We start from the raw sequence: 19,423 nt of genomic DNA, 5'->3' as shown, positions 1-19,423 counted from the left end.
AGGGAAACAGGTTCTGTCTGTTGTGTGGCAGCAGGCTCCCACACAACATTCCACTCTGACTTTACGCTTGTGTTCACAACGCTTTGAGTTTCCTGAGCTCTGTTATGTGGCCATAACACTGTGCGTCTGTCTGTCTGTCGGTCTGTCTATGTGTGTTGGACAGCTGCATCTGCCTGGGCTTTCATGAACCAGCAAAACACCAGAGCAACGACAGACACACACAAACACCAAGAGCCCCTTTCCTAGTCTTTCCAATCAGTGACAACCTGAGGTTCAAAGGTAGCCTTACATTAGGATGCTCCGTGTGATTTGTCTTTCCTGGAACTAAAGCCACTTGTAAGGCTTGAATCTACAAATTCTACCCCAAGACTCAACTAAATGTAGCTTTCATACAGTCTACTATAGCTTTTTCACCCCTGTAATATCCATTTAAGTGCAGATTTGAAATGGCATTGAGTGATCATGCTTTGTTTGTGAGGTCGGAGAGAAAGAAAGCTAAAATAAAAGAAAGAAAGTAAAAAGTTCAATGGCCTGGGAGGAGGAGAAGAAAGAGGGGTTTTACTATTTGAGAGAAGAAGAATGTGCAAGAGGTCACATTCCTGACTGCACTACTGAGTCTTGCCTTATATTCAACTCTGTCCCGTTGTAAAATAGAGAACCTTACTCAAACCTCCTCTGGTATACCGAAACCACTCAAACAGAAACGGATGGCATCATCCTAATCACACCTAGCCTTTGAAACATCCACCTTATCAAAATATTGACTGCTTCAGCATAACTAATCTCATCTTTTGCAATCAGACACACACACACTAGATAAAGAATTCAGGAGTTAAAATTCAGCAGCCTGTAAACAGACTCAAACTTTCTGCGTTTTTCTGTTTGTTGTTTGTCTCTAGCAGTGTGTGTGTGTGTGTGTGTGTGTGTGTGTGTGTGTGTGTGTGTGTGTGTGTGTGTGTGTGTGTGTGTGTGTGTGTGTGTGTGTGTGTGTGTGTGTCGACGTGGCTGGCCATTGCCAGGCTGTAACCACCAGGTTCCCAACAGCTGGCCTAGATGAGCAGCAGTGGAGACGCCTGAAAAGGCAGACCCTGCCTCCTCCATGTCTCCATGACCCACAGGGATCTTGGGGTAGCTCTAGTGTCTAGACTTTATCGATTCCACAAAGTCCCGCAAACAAAGACACAAACACAAATACCTCAAAAAAAAGGACAATAAAATAAATGCACTAAAGAATTACCCATTGGGAATAAGGAGTTGACTTGTAATGACGTTACAAGTTAAGTTCATACGGCGCAATCAAAGCCTTGCATAATCAAAACATATCTTGGATAATGGATATAAAAGTGTTTAGTGTATGCAATATTGGGCAATATCCCATGATTGAGTTCTCAAACTCTGGATAGTTTTTTTTTATCGCATGACGGTCGTCTCGTCATGCAAATAAAAACAAAAAAATCCCGGCAAAAGGTGTAATCTTGTTTATTTTTGGAGTGTTCACGTGTAGTATAAACTAAACAATTATTCACTTTAGGCTCCGTGAATGGTGGGGAACACCTATTCCCCACTATTCACTTCGCCTCTGGCGAATAATTGTTAAATATGCAATAGTAGCGCAAAGCTTTGTAAAGAAAACATAAAACAAACACACGGCAGTTTGTTTATCAATATCTAATATCCACAAGAGGGCACTATTGTCCTTGTGGCTGGTCACTGGATTCCTGCATTAATGTAGCCATGTCTGTACCTATGTTAGTTCACTGGCTAAAACAGTCACGAGCCAGAAGATATCTGCGGAGAGGACGTGATTCTTCTGTATCTTGCAGCGGATTACAAATACTGAAACGGTACAGGTGAAATATGTACTCTGTTGAACACTTTGACTGTAGCTAGTGGCTTGCTTGATTTGGTTACAATTTCCTCTGATGACGCATTAGACAGAAAGAAATGTGTTTCGATTTCTTGAAAGACACTTTCAACTGATATTATCAAAAACACCTTCGGAGGGAGTGTGCAACCAAAACCCTTTGAAAAACCATCGCTCACCAACCTCTCAATCAAGTGCGGCCAAGTGACAATACCGCCTAGAACCCCCTTCATAAATAAAAAAAAAAACACCATCTAGACCAATGAAAGTGAACATCTATCTCCAGTTCAATAGTCTGTTTTACTTTACATGTTCAGTTTAATTGACTAGATATGGTAACTGGTAAGACATAATTAATTCTGAGCAATTAAAAGATAAATATACAGGTTTTGTTAATTTGAACAGTCAGTGACCTCCTTTGAATGATGCAAATAAATGAGCTCTATAAACTAGACCCTAAAACCTTTTTCCTTCAAACAGGGTGATGCACATCAATCATGTTTTAAAGGAGTCTTCTTGCTGCCTGCCACTTCAGCCACGAATACTGTAGCCATTAACACACACACACACACACACACACACACACACACACACACACACACACACACACACACACACACACACACACACACACACACACACACACACACACACACACACACACACACACACACACAGACATTTGGTAAGGAAAGGTCAAACTCCTTATTGTCCAAACCTCCAAGACTTTTACTTAGCTTGTAGAAGACGCTGAAGTGCAAAAGGAGCAATTTTCTCTGTACTATTAATATTTTCTGTGCTGTTTATTGCAAGATATTTTAAAGAGAAACTGGCATTATTGTAGCTCATTAAAGCAGAGCAGTGGGTGGTTCTATTCCATTCTTCCTCCTTATCAACTGCTCCAACTAAACATTCAGTCAACAGAAACCCACTCAATGAACAGACAAATTGATAACAACTACACAGGTTTGCTTGAATCCTAAACAAACATTTCATAATTGTTCCTTCAATGCAATAACACGATTTGCATTATTCTCTGCCCTTGGCCCTTCACCCTCAAAATCCTATAATCGTTTATTTTAAACAACATTTGTGAACATAATAACATAACATCAGTCCATCCGTTTAAGCAACATCCAGCAACAACTCATTAGTAAATTAGTTTAACCTAAATATCTAGATAGCTAAATAACAATGCAGTCCAATGGGTTGATTCCAGTCCTCTTTAATAGTGTGGCTGGTCCAACATTGACATTTTATCTCCGTCAAACTTAATATAGGCCAATACACACTAATATCAGTTCTTCAGAAAAACTGTTCCACTGCATATTGTTTGCTATTGTTAGGTTAATGACTGGATCACAACATGATCATTATTGCTTAGTACATTTAAAACATCACAATTTTAGTTTTCAAAACAGAGCTTTCTGTCCTTCGGCCATCAATCCTCAAATCCTAATCTCACTTCCTATTCCTTGTGTCAGCCGGTTCCAGCTGACGGCAGGAAGTGAATGAGGATCACTACCGTTTACATAAAAACACTTTAACAGCACATTAATTTCTTCATCCGTTACAAAACGTTTACCGGTAATCATGCATAGGGACGGAACACTTACATTATTTTAAATGGTATGGTTTATTGACCTGCCACTTTACTGAGACAAACATCAACTAACATCATATTTTTACAGTTAAAAAATGTTTGGGTAATATTTCTTCACTAAAATGTATAAAGTTGATAAGAAAGTAAAGTTTAATGGCGGAGTTCCCTGTAAAAAAAAAACAGGCTTTCTACTTCTAGTGTGAAGTGGGTTTTGACAACATTTTCTACGCTCCTACCGTCGGATTTAGTCTAACTCTACTTCTATTTAGTTTTACCTATTGGTGTGCACTAAAATTACATAATTAGATTATGGCGATTTACATTAATACACATTTTTAAGAAATCATTGCCTCTTTATGGTCTATAATAATGTGTGTATGACTTAAGCTACTAAAATACGACTACTACTGCTATAAACACTATTAACTAAATATTATAATACTCTACAGTCTGCCACGCAGGCTAAGAAGACACAAGGTCTTGAACCTGAACCATTGTATAACCAAGAGAGAGAAAGCCCAACTATACTTTACAGTTTAGGCACCTGGGCCCAAGGCCAGATGCAGGACAGGTCTTTGCTTGCCCAACAGTGCCTCTGTCTTTCTCTCAAGCGGCTGCAAGTAAAGATCAAAACCTGCCGGGTGAGAATGCTCATGTCGCTGGTTAGCCTAGCCTAGCCTATAGCTCTAGCCTAGTCAGTCCCATGCTATACTCACCAGGAAGAGCTAGGCAACTGCAAATATCTTTGAGCATGTGCTGACATTGTCCTCAGCTTGTGCTGTGACTCGCATCCCGTTTTATAGCTCATCCTGCTCAGCAAATTGTAGTTGGGGGTGATGGTAAATACAGCTCCAATTACACAAAAAGGGTGTAAATCAATTTATGGATCATTATTAGGTTTATCCTGACGACCGTGTTTAGTGATGTACATTGAACACTGTTATATTTTACCATTTTGTGTCACGTTCCACTTTGCCAAGGATGAACGGATAAACCGTATTTACAATGGCATTGATTGGAGAGTATGTCTTTAAAACGCTGAAGCATCAACTTTAATTATCAGACATCGGTTTCATCCTCAGGGGATGGAACTTAAGGGTTCCATTTTAGAAACATCAGTTATCGCACTTCAGCAGTATACAAAGAAGAAGAAATCATTACTTCTTCTTTATATACGGCTAATGAGTGAAATCAGTACTTTTAAAGATTATCTTGACACAGCTTTGCGGGCTGTATTGGGGCCTTTACCATAAGCTCAGGCTCTGACTAGCATAAACACTGCTCCGGTTATCTCAAGGAAGTGGTCGAGTGTTAGTGAGTAAAAGTATTGCAATAGCACTGCAATTGGCAATACTGTAGTTTATAGAAGTCCATTTTAATAGACTCTTTGACTTGTGTAAAGTCTAATGAACCCCCTTGAGAGCACAGCTCAGAGGAACATTAAAACCGGCAATAAAGAGAGATTTAAAGAGGTTATTCTGTATACAGTAATGCATCAGGATCAGAAGCTTTCACTTACCATGCACAGCAAACACGTTACAATGGTGAGGCCCATGGCGTGACGACTCCCTCTTCCCGCTCTTGATGAAGGCAGGCAGACTGGGTCTCCTCTGTTCCCCGACAAACTTCCCCGGCTGCTGCCCCATAAGGGCAGGATGCCAGGCGGCAGCCGGGACTCCAACCTGCGCTCCTGCTCACAGTCTGACAGGCACTAGGCCCGGGGGGGGGGGGTTCTGGGGGAAACCAAAGTTCCTTCCCTGGCTTGGTCTAGGCTCTCCTGGGTCCAGGTAGTGAGGATCAATCCTGCACGGTGTGGTTGTACTTTTTTAGTCAAACATTAGTGGCATATAGAGGAGGAGGGCTACTGAGTCTTTGCATCTGGGAGAAAAGCATCCAGGTTCAGGGATGATGTCCGACACGACCGCTGTATGGCTTTCCAAGAGTGCAAATGCATTCAAGACCGGGATGAGCGTAAGGTAGGAATGAATGCCTGTTCTCCAAAGACATGGCTTTTGGAAAATAAGAGCACAGTACTTTTGCACAATGTTGAAATATAGCTACAGTAAAGGAAAGGCCAATTACCAAGCAATACCCATCAGTGACACAGAACAACCGCTACAGGAGTGACTCTGCTTCGACATAGTCACATTTAGGACCAGATACTGCAATGCTGGTTCTAAATTGCCCATGGTTGCCCAAGTTTTTTGCTATTGGATTTGACTAACGTTATTCTTTACTTTTCTCTATATAATCAATAAAATAAACATGTAAAGGTAACAGATTTTGCTAAATGCTGCATTGCAGATCATACTTACAAATGTGAAGAGTTTGGCTGTTTGGCAAGTATGGCATTCAGAGCTGTGGACTTAATAACTATAGCTTTTAATAAATAACCCTGAAAAAAACACTACATTAAAGAAAACTACATCTCTGCTCGCTATATCAAATCCCTGCTGATGGTGGCCACATCTGAAGTTGTAAAACATTCCCTAAACACAGATTAAGTTAGTTCTGTGTACTGACTAAATAATATGAAAAGACAATTAAAAACCAACCATTTGTTTACATTATTGCGAAGTGGGCTACTTAAAGCTAATAACGGGGATAGCACTAGGAGCTAACGTTAGCTGGAGGTATGCACCGCGACTCACTTTAAAAGGCACTTCGGAACAGTCAACAGTTGGCTACCGATGCGTCGCCATCAAGACACTAACCATGTATAACCATGGCGATATCCCTTGGAACATGTCAGCATCCCGTCATGAAGAAGCAGTTTTATTCTGACCATCAAACACAAGCGTTCAATTAGTTTGCAGACTTCCGTGTCCCCTCTCCCCGTCCTGCGGAGCCCCGGACCAGGCACCCGGTCCCGAATCACGGCTCGGCTCGGGGGTAGCCACTCTGGGGTCCGCTACAGCGCTGTGTGGGCTGTTCGTGCAGAACGTTCCCCACGTATACAGTTGACAAACTATTCTTGAGAACCCTCTCGGGTCTAAAAGGTGTTCATTCGACTCACGTGTAAATAAGTGATAAAGTTTGGCCGAATAGTTGTCGCCAGGGCCGCCATGTTTCCATATGCTGGTTTAGCGAACTATGTGGGCGGGGCTACGCTCTACGTCACAGAACGTGCGTGGGCTAGTACCGTGTGCGCCTGGAGCGCGGTGGGAACATTTTTGTTAGCCATTGGAATCCATTGGATCTTGGGATTGCATCAATGATTCGATGTGCATCCTGACAGTGGCTCCACAGTGACAAAGTAAAATCTTGAATTTGTAAATGGTTATCAAAACAAACAAGCAATTCCGATATTGATTAATATTTCTTGGAAAAAGTAAAAACTGATTTCTGTAGTTCTTGAGATTTTTCACGTTTCACAAATGCATTAAATGATAACATATATATTGCTTACAAACAAATCAGGAAAGAGAAATCGTTTTCATACATAAAAAAAACCTACACGATTCATTTGTTTTGAAATTATCTTTCAAAACTGTATATCCTTGAAAACTTCTGGTCATCAACCAAATTCAGCACATGTTGAATTGGAATAACAATTTATTACTGGTCATCTAGGGTTGAGTGGTTTCCCAATCTCAGAATGCAGAGTTTTGGGACAATGAATCCGAGATATGATGTGGGCAGAGGGTCCATGTTTAACCCTCGTGTTCCACGAGTTTCTGCTGCGTCATCATCACTATCTCCTCCATCACTTCTGGTTTCAGGATGTCCTTGACCTGCGGAGACAAGTCAACATGACATGCATATAAGTGACCTGACCTTTGGTACAATTTGGTTTTAACATTTTGGAGCACAAAAAGACAAGTGGATTATTATTCAAAATCGTCCAGCGAGTGTTGGATCCCTCACCTGCTGTGACAGAGAGACCTCATAGCAGTAGAGCACACTGGTGTCATACAGGAGGACTTTATGTGCCGACAGCGCCAGGAGACAGTTCCTCAGTCGGGAGATCACCTCCCGGTCAGACAGGGAGATGGGCTAAAGGGAGGAGAACACAGAAGGTCATTGCAAGGATTTAAACTACTAACCCTAACGCTAAACTACTGCATATACTGCCACAGATGTGAATTTACTGGCAGATATTGTATTTGTTACAGAGTCATTACATCAACAACAACAACATAGATCTGTATGCATCATATTTATTTTTCTTTACATATAAATTCATCAGCATGGGACCGAATATTTTCCGCCATCTACCAAAAACAATATTACAAACCGATATCAGCCATCTGGATATCATTTTATCCCAACGTCAAAACCAGACATTCTGGTCCCACTACATGTCAATAACATTGAAACTACTTGCATTTAATCAAACATTTCTTGGTTTTGCTCGCTATTATATAATGACTTTGATGGGGATGATTTTTGGTGGTTCACAGGACCTCACCTCCAGGCTGGTGAAGAAGCCCCCGGCCTCCTCGTCCTGCTGGCCCGGGGTGGGGTACAGCCACACAAAGCCGTTGTTGCCCAGGATGATGGAGGCTCCGCACGGAAGGTGGTGGAAATGAGTCTTCTGTCTTTTAATCAGCGATGGAGAGATCTGAACAAGCACTCCTTGCCCCAGCTAACGGTGAGGAGAACATGAAAAGGATAGATTTGTGTTTCATTTGATATACTCAAACAAGGACTCATTTTATTTACAGTGGCTCAATAGTAAATCAGGGGTTACTTTGCATTCAGTGTTGTCTGTATGAAAAATCTTTATCACACAACATTTTACAAGAGAGAAACATAAATACCAAAAGAAGTTATAAACATCCAAGTTGGAAATGAATCCAGAAAATCATATATGTGGGAAATTTGTATTGAGTTCAACTCATGAATTTATTTGCAAAACAGAGTTTGTATCATGCAGATTGATTTATGGATTCATTGAATTACAATATTAAATAATAACTCTATAATTGAAACAACTTACTTTTCCATACTTTAAACTTCGAGTGTGGAGCAGCAGTGCTCCGTCTGCATAAACCGACTGCACCTCCGCCTGAAAAACAGACCAAGCAGATAGGATTATGAAGTCAGGGGCTGGAACAACACCTATACAGCATGACAACTTTAACAGTATATTGTACACTACTTTATCATATCGTGGTTTATAGTGAAGGAACGGGAGCTTACACTGATGAGATCTCCTTCCTGGAGATATGATCTCATGGTCAGCTCGTCCTCTGCACATCTTCGTCTCTAAGTGAATAAATAACCAGCCAACGATGACATCATTATTTTCTCTAACCCAAGCCCGCTTGTCCAAATCTGCCCCTCAAGATCACAATATAGACTTTTCAATGTTCTAGCTCTCCATAAAACTCTGCCTCTAAATAACCCAAGTACAGTAACTCATATGTGTTTTACAAGTTGAGCGACTAACCAGCTCTCCACCGGGCAGATTGACCGACGACAGCAGAAGAACTGAGTCCAGGCGGGAGTTTGTCTCCACCTTCCACCGTTTCTGTTGCACCTGAAAACACATTTTCAAACAACACTTTGAGACAGCTCATGACAGTACATATATAACGTTCCACCACACTAACTCACAAACCTTTTTTGTTATTATAAATTATACAATTAAAGAGGAAATGTACCTCAGTGATTCGACCAACAACGACATCTCCAACCTCTCCATTGAATCTGTGGTTTAAAATGGAGACTTAACCCAAAGTACAAGTATCATGCCCTGGTAGCTAAGTACATATGTAGGACAATCACCAATGGTTCACTTACCTGGTCTTTAGAGGTTTCACACAGATCAGTTTGTCTACCCTCTCTACCTCTCCGGCCACTGAAGCTGTCAGGTTATCATCGTCCAGGTACGTGCCATGGCCCCTGGAAATCAGGGAGAAAACATCAGGTTATCATCGTCCAGGTACGTGCCATGGCCCCTGGAAATTAGGGAGAAAACATCAGGTTATCATCGTCCAGGTACGTGCCATGGCCCCTGGAAATTAGGGAGAAAACATCAGATTATCATCGTCCAGGTACGTGCCAAAAAAAAAAAAAAGGAATTGGAGCTGATAATGTTAGCAGCTCCATCCATCACCATACGTATATAAGTTACTAATTGCTACGAACCTCATGAAGCCTGTATCTGTTGTGATAACATCCCCTGGGACGACAAGGTCTTTACTCCCTTTACGATCAAAAAGAGAAACAGAGCGCGAATCACTGCGAAAAGTTGGCAATCTCATGTCCACTGCCATGCTTATGCCTCCGTTAAGTGTTCCTCAGATGAGTTGTATTGGCGCTTGAGAGTGACGCAATCCCGCAAAGCGACGTCAACATCCTGAAGTACTTAAACATTTGCATTTATTTATTTACATATTTTTGTAAATCGTAAATCGTTAAAAATGTATATTTCAACATAAAAAACCACAACTTCAACAACCAAAGCAACAATTAACATCCGTTAGTTTTACCGTGGCTCGAGTGTCTTCCCGTCGGCCCCTTGTTCATCTCTCTGGTGACCTCTAGTGGAACTCAAAGGCGCTTCACAGTAGCCTTATATTTATGACAAAAACACTTTGTGTTTTTACACAAGCAACATTTTTTTTTGAGGTAAGTATTAATGAGAGGAAGCCTACACGTGTGCTTATTTGGCTAACGCCATGGAATTAAATAAATAAAAAAGGACGTTTATCTGTCCTTTTAAACGTTAATTCACGTTTGTTTATTTTCTGTTTGTATCTTTTAACCTCTAACATATTTAATTAATGAAGATTATAGAGATTAAAGAAAATCTATACATTTAGAGAGAGATTCATATCTTACTAAATAATATAGAGTAAAAAATATATGATCAGTTCATGAGTAATGATCAGTTCAAAGCATTAAACCCACTTAACAATGGAAAATCAATCATATTTTGTCGTTGTTGGAAAAATAACTAAATTATACTTTGGTTGATGAAGAGACAAGTGTTTGTTTGTCCTGTTAAAAGGTGTTGATGTAAATCCAAATAGTTATCATAAATAATGCCTATCTAACACACACACACGTCAATTAATCTCTCAATACAACTGTGTATGACTATCAATCATACAATACATCATTCCAAGTTCTTTGCTGCGTGTTGAATAAATTCTCGTCTTTTTTTATATTTCCTGTTATTCTCTTCCATGATGAAATACACACCTTTTTTGTTTATATCATGATTTATTTAAAATATAGGAAAGCACAAATATATTTACATTCATATGTACATTACAATAAAGTTTTGAAATGCCATTAATCCTGCAATCCGAATGCAGACTGTACAAAGATAAAGTGACCGTTTTTCACGTGGTGGAATGATGCGATATGAATGCACTACACTGGGCTTCTACCATCTGCTGCCTGTTCCTTCCTTCAGTTTGGAACAATGTACAATTTGCCTGAGTTGGGAAAGACGATTTAAAATTCAAAAATATCTCATATTTCATATGCTTTTTTATAAACACATTTTGAATACCAAATAGACTGTACAAAAACATCTTAAAAAATATTCCCGAGTTGTTATACTGCGTGGACGTAAAATGAATCGATCAAATACGTTTTAGTTTTTTGGGGGAAATTAGAAATAATAAAAAACAACAAACTTGGAAAACAAATAAGGCAACCAATTAGAATGTTTTGAACCACCGATGGACGTATCACATCGGTCCTTCTCTCATGACAGCTCCTCCTCTTTGTCACTGCCTACAGCCCTAAAGTGCAATGTTGTCTCGAACAACTCTGTCTCCGTGGGGGGGATCAGAGCACCATGGTGGGGGTGATCAGAGCACCAAGGTGGGGATGTGGTGGTGGTGGTGGTGCACCATGGGTATCTGGGGGTGACGGTGGTGGTGGTTGTGGTGGGGGTGATGGAGGTTGCTGCTCATGCTGCTCGTGAGCTGGGGTGGAGGAGGAGGTGGGGACGCCCGGGTGGGCTGGTCCGACAGGGCCACCGCCGCCGCTGCCGCGGCAGGCTTGTGCCGGGCGCTCTTCTGGTGCGCGCGCAGCCCGGCCAGCTGGGAGTAGGCGCTCTGGCACACGTGGCACTTGTAGGGACGCTCACCCGTGTGCAGGCGCACGTGGTTGCGCAGCGTGGATGACTGGCTGAAGCGGCGGTTGCAGAAGCGGCAGACGAAGGGCTTGTCAAGCGTGTGGATGCGCATGTGGGAGCGCAGGTTGCTACGCGAGTTGAAGCCCCGGTGGCAGATCACGCAGCGCATGCGACCACTGCTGGTTAGCAGAGTGGAGGATGAGGAGGAGGAAGAGGAGGAGGACGAGGAAGAGGAGGAGGATGGGGAGCATGATGAGGTGGAGCCATCGCAGGAATGAGAGTCCTCTGGAAATATGTATTAAGACACATGTTAGACACACGTTAACTCAACTGGACAAGTTGAGAAGACATTCGACTAACAGTGAAGTATCCCCTAGATTGGAAAATGTCTCACCGTTTCGAGTCTTCTTCTGCTGTTCCTCCTCGATGGTCGGGACACCAGGGATGCCCAGGAATGTGTTGTGGGTGTTACCGTACCAGACGAGGAGTTCCTGGTCGGGAGGGATGGTCTGGGGAAAAAATAAAAAGAAGAAGAAAAAAAACAAAGTTACTATTAGGAAGAGGTTTTTAAAGCACAGTGCGTCGGGACCTTGTATCTGCCGTTCCCGTCCCTGGCCAACAGGTTACGCTGTTATACAGCGAGACAGAGGTTGTTTACTGAAAAAGCCACATGCTACACGTTGCCCGTTGTTGTCGTTGGCAGCCTACAACACATTTCAACAATACACATAGTGTTGGTGTGTTCATCTTGTTACATACTAGTTATAATGCGGGTCGTTCTAGTCTCGGATGGAACCTTTTGTATGCAGTTTTAGAAAATAAGAGTTGTGCAGACGCCTACCTCCACCGCCTTGTAGAAGATGCTGCTGCCGATTTGCACAACTTCCAGATTCTGCTCCTGCTCGTTGCGCGCGCACTTGATGTACGTCATCCAGCTGCGCTGATCCTCCTGGCTGGCGTCGATGAAGTAGCGCACCGAGCCGTCCTCATTGAAAACCTTGGAGGGAGGGGGCAAGTCTAGGGTTAGTGGGTTCGTTAGGACGTTTGGAGACAGTGTTTAGTGTGGGCGATGGACTTTGGACAATTTGACATCAAACACCAAAAAACATTTTACACTTACACTATACAATAACATACATTTACACCTCATTAATTATTGTTACTTATTACCACAGTAGGCTTAGCCTACTTTATTTTATATTATTATTATTATTATTATTATTATTATTATTATTATTATTATTATTATTATTATTATTATGTTTATTATTATTATTATTATTATTATTATTATTATTATTATTATTATTATTATTATTTGTTATTGGGATCTATGCTGCTACTTCTATTTATTTATTTATTTTTACTTATCTTTATTTACTTTATCTTGTAATGTTGCTGCTGGCTGTTGAAGAACCCAGCATAATAATTCCACTCTTGTGTAGGCCTACTTGTACAATGAGATGTAATAAAAGTCATTCTGATTCTAATTCTGATTCAAACAAACTATACCTGCTGGTGTCAGACGCAGCCTGTTGAATCAAACTGTCTGAGATTCTAAAGTTCTGAGTCGGGGAGGGTCGTAGCTCACCTCCCACATGAGGTTGTTGTTCTTCAGCAGGTCCACGTGCTCAGGGGACAGCACTCGGCCCGTGAAGGGGCCCATCTCAGTGCCGGCCTTGATCCAGGTCTTGGAGAAGATGCCGAGGCCCTCGCCGGGGATGGAGCTTTGGGCGATGACCACCTCGCTGGGCAGCACCAGGCTGGACAGCTTCTGCACCTCTGGGGGAGAAAAAGGGAAATCATTAATATTAGCGTTACAATTATTATTATTATAATTATTACAACAGGCCTGTAGGGTAAACTTGTTGAATTACGTTTCGTAAACGTGTTTTTTATCTTAAAACAAAAATAAATAAATAAAGGCCTAAATAGGCCTATACATAGGCCTACATGTATATATTTATTTATTTAATTTGGCATGACATAATAAGGTCTCATGACCTTTAAACCGTTAAATGAAGATTGTGTGAATAAGATTCGGAGAGATTCGGCAGGGTGAAAAGGCCCCGGAGCTTTTTTGGGGGAAATGGGATTTTAGAAAAGTCCTGAAAGAGGTAAATGGACTGGATATTATTTTGTCCAAATATTAAGCTGAACACCCGATCCCCCGTTTAATTCGATTAGCTATAGGCCCTGTGAAGTGGACGTTTTTTTTCAACAGAGAAACCCCCTTCCGAAAGCGTTTTCATCCGAATTCAGACGAGAAAGAAAAAAATTCTCATGCGCTTCTTAAATGTTGAAATCAAAGATATTTCTGGGGGTGGACTGCGAAAAGACTGACCAAACGCGGGTTAAATGGTCTTCTATTTCCAAGGGTCCAGCAATTTGTCATGCTTCAGATGTGATATTCATTAAAGCGCACTGCAAAAGAAACGGCTAATTCCAAATTCATTATCCTTTTAAGAACTTTGTAGCAATAAATTTGCAGTGAATGAAACCTGGACTTGTTAAAAAAAGACCAAGGAATTTCTTAAACAAAAAAATGGAAAGGCGATTAGATGGTTGACATGCTATGAATAGCATTAGAATTAGCCTTCACGGTGCATTATGCGGGGAACAGCATCTCTTCAGGCCAGAGAAAGGGGAGGCTGGGGAGCCCCATAGCTGCCAGCGCAGGAGAGAGACGGGCCGGAGATTGATGAATGCCCGAGAAAAACCCAGGACATCTCAAAGAAAGGGGACCTTTCTCTCCGCGAGGTTTAAGTGGAAACTTTCCCAGGTCAAGCACAAAGTTAACCAAATTCATTTAATACTCTCCATCCTTCGGTCGGCCCCGGTTACGCGCTAAGCAGCTCCCGAGAACCCGAGTCGAACAACGCACAGTGCGAAATTAGAGAATAACACAGGAAAAAAAGCATAGAAAATAAACAATTTATCTATATGCCTAAATCCAATTTAAATAATATAATTACAATAAGCAGCATTTTTATATTTAGGCCTAATTGATATTTCGTTTCTGTCACATAAGCCATGCCTGCACATAAAAAAAACCACGTCATATATTCTTATATTAAGGCCTAAATTGTATTCCTGCAACTAAATAATAGATATAGTCTACACAAATAATTATTTATAAATGTTGAAACTGAATAGACTAAAACCTTAAGGATCCAAGGTATAACATTTAAACAACCTAACGCGTGTATCTGGCAACAGGCGACATACTAAGTTAATCCAGAACCAAAGTAAACTGTCCACAACTTTGGCCCAATGCCAGATATCGTGTGCAGACGTCGGGTCTTACCTCCAGCGAAGGACTGGGCCAGCACCTCGGCCGTGAAGGCTGTTTTGGGGCTGATGGTGTTGTGTCTCTCCTCCATCAGATGCTCCCCCAACACGTTCCTCCACCTCCCGTAAAGGAAGCTGTGCAGAATGTCGGAGGTGATGATGTCTGACAGCGAGTGACTCTGACACTTAAATCCAGACTTGAGCACCAGAGCATCGACTGGCAGCACGGAGCCCATGTTTCAAATGCGTCTGTTGCTAAATGGAACGTACAGGCTGTGTGCGTAAAAGGGGCTCCGGTCCTTCCCCCTCCGACGGTGTGCTGGAGAATGTTGTGGTGCCTCGCGGCGAGCCTCTCTTATATAAGTGGCTGTGTGACCCCCTGTCTAATTACTTATTAATGACACTCCCCTTATCGCCTGAACCTTCCTGTTGCACCACTAGGAAAAACGCCCAGGCCCCTCGCTCCGCTCTGTGTTAGAGAGAGAGGGGGGGGGGGGGGGGGGGGGGGGGGGGGGGGGGGGGGGGGAGAGAGAGAGGGGGGAGAGAGAGAGAAATGGGGGAGAGAGAGAGGGGGGGAGAAAGAGAGAGAGGGGTGATAGAGAGAGAGAGAGAGAGAGAGAGAGAGAGAGAGAGAGAGAGAGAGAGAGAGAGAGAGAGAGAGAGAGAGAGAGAGAGAGAGAGAGAGAGAGAGAGAGAGAGAGAGAGAGAGAGAGAGAGAGAGAGAGAGAGAGAGAGAGAGAGAGAGTTCTTCAACAAACAATACGGGTCCACAACATTGGCTTTTATTTTTTTGTAAATCAAACGCAGCGCGCTGACATGATGTGTGGATGGAATGAGTTTTAGATGTTGTAATTCAATTAAATGCATACAACTGTTGAATAAAAGCCACACCAAATATCGCTATTTATCTCATTGTTGCCTTATCGTTAAAATGCCTCGTAATACCTGCATCTCAAAATACAACTTTAAAATTATCTCATCTAAATGTTAACAGTGATCGTTTGGGGAGAAGCCAACGGCCCAGAGCTGAGGACTCACAACAGGATCCGGAGGGTTTGTCAACAAAATGATGTCATCGGTTCTGGGAGAAGCTCCCAAGTTTTTTTCTCAGGCATTTCTTATTCAAGTGGGGGCAATATTAATTTTTTGTGAGGAGTTAGCGCGGGAACAGCAGAATAGAAACAAGGCCAGCGTGCTTTTACAGCATTGTTCCCATGCAAAAAATGCAAAGCTGCTTGGACGTGGTTCACTTCTGCCGCCCTGAGGTAAGCGGTTTATTATTCATGGCTGTTCTTAGTGCCCCGGTATTGTGACAACGTTTAGATGAGTATATACGGCTCTTTTCTTCTCAATAGTCACAGTCCTCTGTGTTTTTTCCTCTCTTGCCTATTTTCCGGGCTTGATGGACTGGGGCTAAATGGGTAGTTTTCCTCCTCTTCCAGCAGAGAGGACATCTTTATTTCATCGCGGGCTCGCGGGTTTCCTATTCAGCTCCCCTCCCAGTAATGTCAGGGGCCTGAAAAGTGCTGCAAATCAATCTTTCATGGTGTTCTGAGGCCAATTTGACATCCATGCACTCCTCTTTCACTCCAACGACTACAAGGGGGATTGTCCGAAGAAATGGGCAAGTTCTCTCTGGACGAATATGGACTATGGCAATGTAATGGGAAAGAAGATATGGCACAACTAAATACAATAGACGAGAGTTTCTTGGAGCGCAGATAAGTGTGAAAAGCCAAGGTGAGTGACAGGGCACGAAAAAAGATTACTGTGAAACAGCTGCTTTTTATGACTGGGCTCCTCCTACATCGGTCTCCTTTTTCCCAATAAATATCTCTGGTGTGTGAATGGGATTTCTCATCTAGATTGATTTACATTTATTGCATTCATTGCACAAATCCCCGCTAAATGGCGGGGCCAGGGGGCTGGACCGCTCTTTATTAAAGATGAATTAAATGAATTGAATTGAGGTAACGCATGAATTTGATTTGCTTATTTAGGCATTAACCTATGGTATTATTTCTATCTGGTAAAGCCTGAGGCATGTCAGCAATAGCAAATCACCCGCTTAGCCGTCCCATTGTAACACCATTTAAACTATTATTCTCTCTATTTAAAGCTTATCAATTTATTTTGGATGATTGACAATTATTGCACAAAGAATGTAGTAATTGTATTATTTCAAAGAGTCGGTGGGAAATGTATCAAAGAAAAGCGTTTGATTATGAATAAATTACAGAGCTTATGCTTATCAAGGCTTATTAACATTAAATAAAAGAGAGAAAATAGCCACGGCTTTGAGTAATTCCTGGCCCATTCATCGCTGCTTGCGTCGACCTTTATAAATCGAAATACAATATTCGAATAAAAAAACTCAACACAGTATTGTTAGGCTTATTTTGCCTCAAGTAAATACAATTAAAATAAACATTTGTAATACGCACGAACTAAAATAGGCCATGATTTTGTTTCCAAAAGCATTTTAGTTGTTGAAGACTTTCTTTTCCCCAAATGTTTACAATTATAGGAATAAAATAATGAATAATACAATATAAGGCAGAGGCACAAGCGGGCATTTCCTTCCCCTTTTGAGGATCACTAAAGGGGACGTCTCCCGTCTACAAAGGCTCTCGGTCCCTAAAACAACCCCACGTCACTCACTTCCTCTTTCGAACAGCTGGAAGTCTATGGCAGGGAAGTCTCGCGGGACCAACGTAAGGCCCATTAAAAAGAGATTAAGTTAGATGTGACAGGGTGTTGGATACTGTAGATCGGCTTATCTGTTGCAGAGGTGAGAGGTGCAGAGTAGACCCTCCCTGAAGGGGACCCCCTGTGCTCTGCAGGACAGTCGGAGGCTGAGGGCCACCTTGTCTGTCTGAAGGGACAGAGAGAGTCTGAGGGCCAACTTGTCTGAAGGGACAAAGAGATGCTAAGGGCCGCATTGTAGGATGTGGGCTATATGTCGGGACAGAGAGTGGTTGAGGGCCACCTCGTCTATAGTTTGGGGGGTATATGTCGGGACAGAGAGAGGCTGAGGGCCACCTCGTCAATAGTTTGTAGGCTATGTCGGGACAGAGAGGCTGCGGATATGCAAGGACATTCACTTACATCTGGGTTTCTTGCGGCTAAATAAAACTAGGCCTATAGGCTATATATGTTTCAACTTTTATTTTTAAATGGCGATGAATGTTAATAAAAACTAAGCTGAAGGCTAAATGGAAAATTCTTTAATAAAATGTCTGCCACTGAAAATAGTGCATTTGAAGATGGATGCATCGGAGCTCATCGACGTATAGTTAATGCACAGGAAGACACTTAATGGATCAATAAAGATTATTGAATCGACAACAGCAATTCATCGCCCTAAACAGTAGACCTATACACTAACTGATATTCGTCTAATGTACAACGACAGCAGAGTTCATACCTTTATTGTGAAGTATTTAATAAGGCCTCAAATAATGACAGGTAGTGCAATGAAACATTTATCTTAAACCACGAGCGTATAAAACTGAACATATGAAAGGCAAACGTTAATTATTTGCTTGGTAAAGACCTCCCCCCCCCCCTCACACATACAATAATCAAGGGCAATTTACCAGCGTCACAGTTGATGCAAGCGCGTAATGGGATATCGTTTTGAATACAAGTGAGATTTTAACTCATTTTTTCAAAATCTGAAACAAATAACGTAGGCCTAAAAACTGTCTTTGATCATATTATGCAGGCCAATGTCCGATCTAAAAAGATACAAATTGACCGGATAATTAAGTAAACAAACGTAAATCATCCGTCCCGGTGTGGGAGCCGGGCTTGGCAGAGACCGAGTGACCCCCACCGGGGACTACCGGGCCGTTCGCTGGACCGACAACACGTTACCGGGGAAGAGGATCAGAATCAAGCGTGGATTTGGAAACAGCTGCGGGGCATCAATGAGAAGGTCCGAGTGAGGCTCGAGCCCCCCCCCCCCCTGCTGAGAGCCGTGATGGAGATAATAAAGAAACTGCTCGCAGGGATACAGGCGGGACCTGTCGCCCACCTGGAGGAGAGGAGAGGATACCAGTGGATGGGCATTGGAAAACCTTTAAAACCGACCAATAAATAAGTAGTTATCAGCCTGCACCTTTGTGTAGGAGAAGGAGCATGGACAGCATGGGATTCATGCTGGGGTTCGAGGTATAATCTATGATCAAACAGCCAGGGTTGTGATGCTGATTACGCTCATGTGATTGGACAAGGGGAATTATTCATGAGGCAGAAGCTTAGACTTCTAGGGAAATGGGGACGTTTACCAACTTTGCATTCGGAAATGCAAATAATGATTAGCCATTTGGGAAATAATTGTAACAGTATTTGATGGAGGAGAAACTAATACTTTATCAATCCACAGAGACAAAGGTGGATTTGAGTGATTGTGCAAATAATGTCCAAGTTGTATTTCCTGCAATCACAATATAGACCATCTTATCTATACTGAGCATTTAGTAGAATATTGATTGATTTTTTTGGTCAAACATTACAACAACCCCTAGTCTCCTTGCGGCCTACATACAATGACTTGTAGAGATGGTGTGTTGCGGTCAGCATTATAGTTGATCAGATAATTACTTGACCCACAACC

General features: G+C 42.1%; 3 protein-coding genes across 4 annotated transcripts in view; all 3 read right to left on the bottom strand.

The window, feature by feature from the left end:
- abl1 (c-abl oncogene 1, non-receptor tyrosine kinase) overlaps nucleotides 1-6,935 on the bottom strand; it is a 28,818-nt gene extending 21,883 nt beyond the window's left edge. Inside the window, exons 1-2 of one of the 2 annotated variants that reach the window (XM_030353113.1) lie at nucleotides 6,119-6,935; nucleotides 4,987-5,270 (exon numbers count right to left, since the gene is read on the bottom strand). In XM_030353113.1, the coding sequence (XP_030208973.1) occupies nucleotides 4,987-5,113 (127 nt within the window). In that variant the 5' untranslated portion in view covers nucleotides 5,114-5,270; nucleotides 6,119-6,935. Of the gene's footprint in view, nucleotides 1-4,986 lie in introns of both variants that reach the window. The other variant, XM_030353112.1, reaches the window with a different exon arrangement.
- Nucleotides 6,936-7,004: 69 nt separating this feature from the next.
- exosc2 (exosome component 2) lies at nucleotides 7,005-9,749 on the bottom strand. Its single transcript, XM_030353115.1, has 9 exons — nucleotides 9,564-9,749; nucleotides 9,216-9,317; nucleotides 9,077-9,122; nucleotides 8,863-8,952; nucleotides 8,613-8,678; nucleotides 8,410-8,478; nucleotides 7,879-8,055; nucleotides 7,335-7,463; nucleotides 7,005-7,201 (listed from the first exon to the last, which is right to left on the bottom strand). Exons 1-9 carry the CDS (start codon nucleotides 9,689-9,691, stop codon nucleotides 7,121-7,123), a joined length of 888 nt encoding a protein of 295 aa, XP_030208975.1. The 5' UTR covers nucleotides 9,692-9,749; the 3' UTR covers nucleotides 7,005-7,120.
- Nucleotides 9,750-10,683: 934 nt separating this feature from the next.
- On the bottom strand, nucleotides 10,684-15,143 carry prdm12a (PR domain containing 12a). Its single transcript, XM_030355573.1, has 5 exons — nucleotides 14,819-15,143; nucleotides 13,103-13,293; nucleotides 12,353-12,508; nucleotides 11,906-12,020; nucleotides 10,684-11,796 (listed from the first exon to the last, which is right to left on the bottom strand). The coding sequence occupies exons 1-5, from the start codon at nucleotides 15,036-15,038 to the stop codon at nucleotides 11,243-11,245; spliced, it is 1,236 nt and encodes a 411-aa protein (XP_030211433.1). The 5' UTR covers nucleotides 15,039-15,143; the 3' UTR covers nucleotides 10,684-11,242.
- Between the last annotated feature and the right edge of the window lie 4,280 nt (nucleotides 15,144-19,423).

This window comes from Gadus morhua, chromosome 4, assembly GCF_902167405.1.
Source record: "Gadus morhua chromosome 4, gadMor3.0, whole genome shotgun sequence".
Taxonomy (NCBI): domain Eukaryota; kingdom Metazoa; phylum Chordata; class Actinopteri; order Gadiformes; family Gadidae; genus Gadus; species Gadus morhua.
The sequence above is the reverse complement of the archived record's forward strand: the minus strand, read 5'-3'. Positions and strand labels throughout refer to the sequence as shown.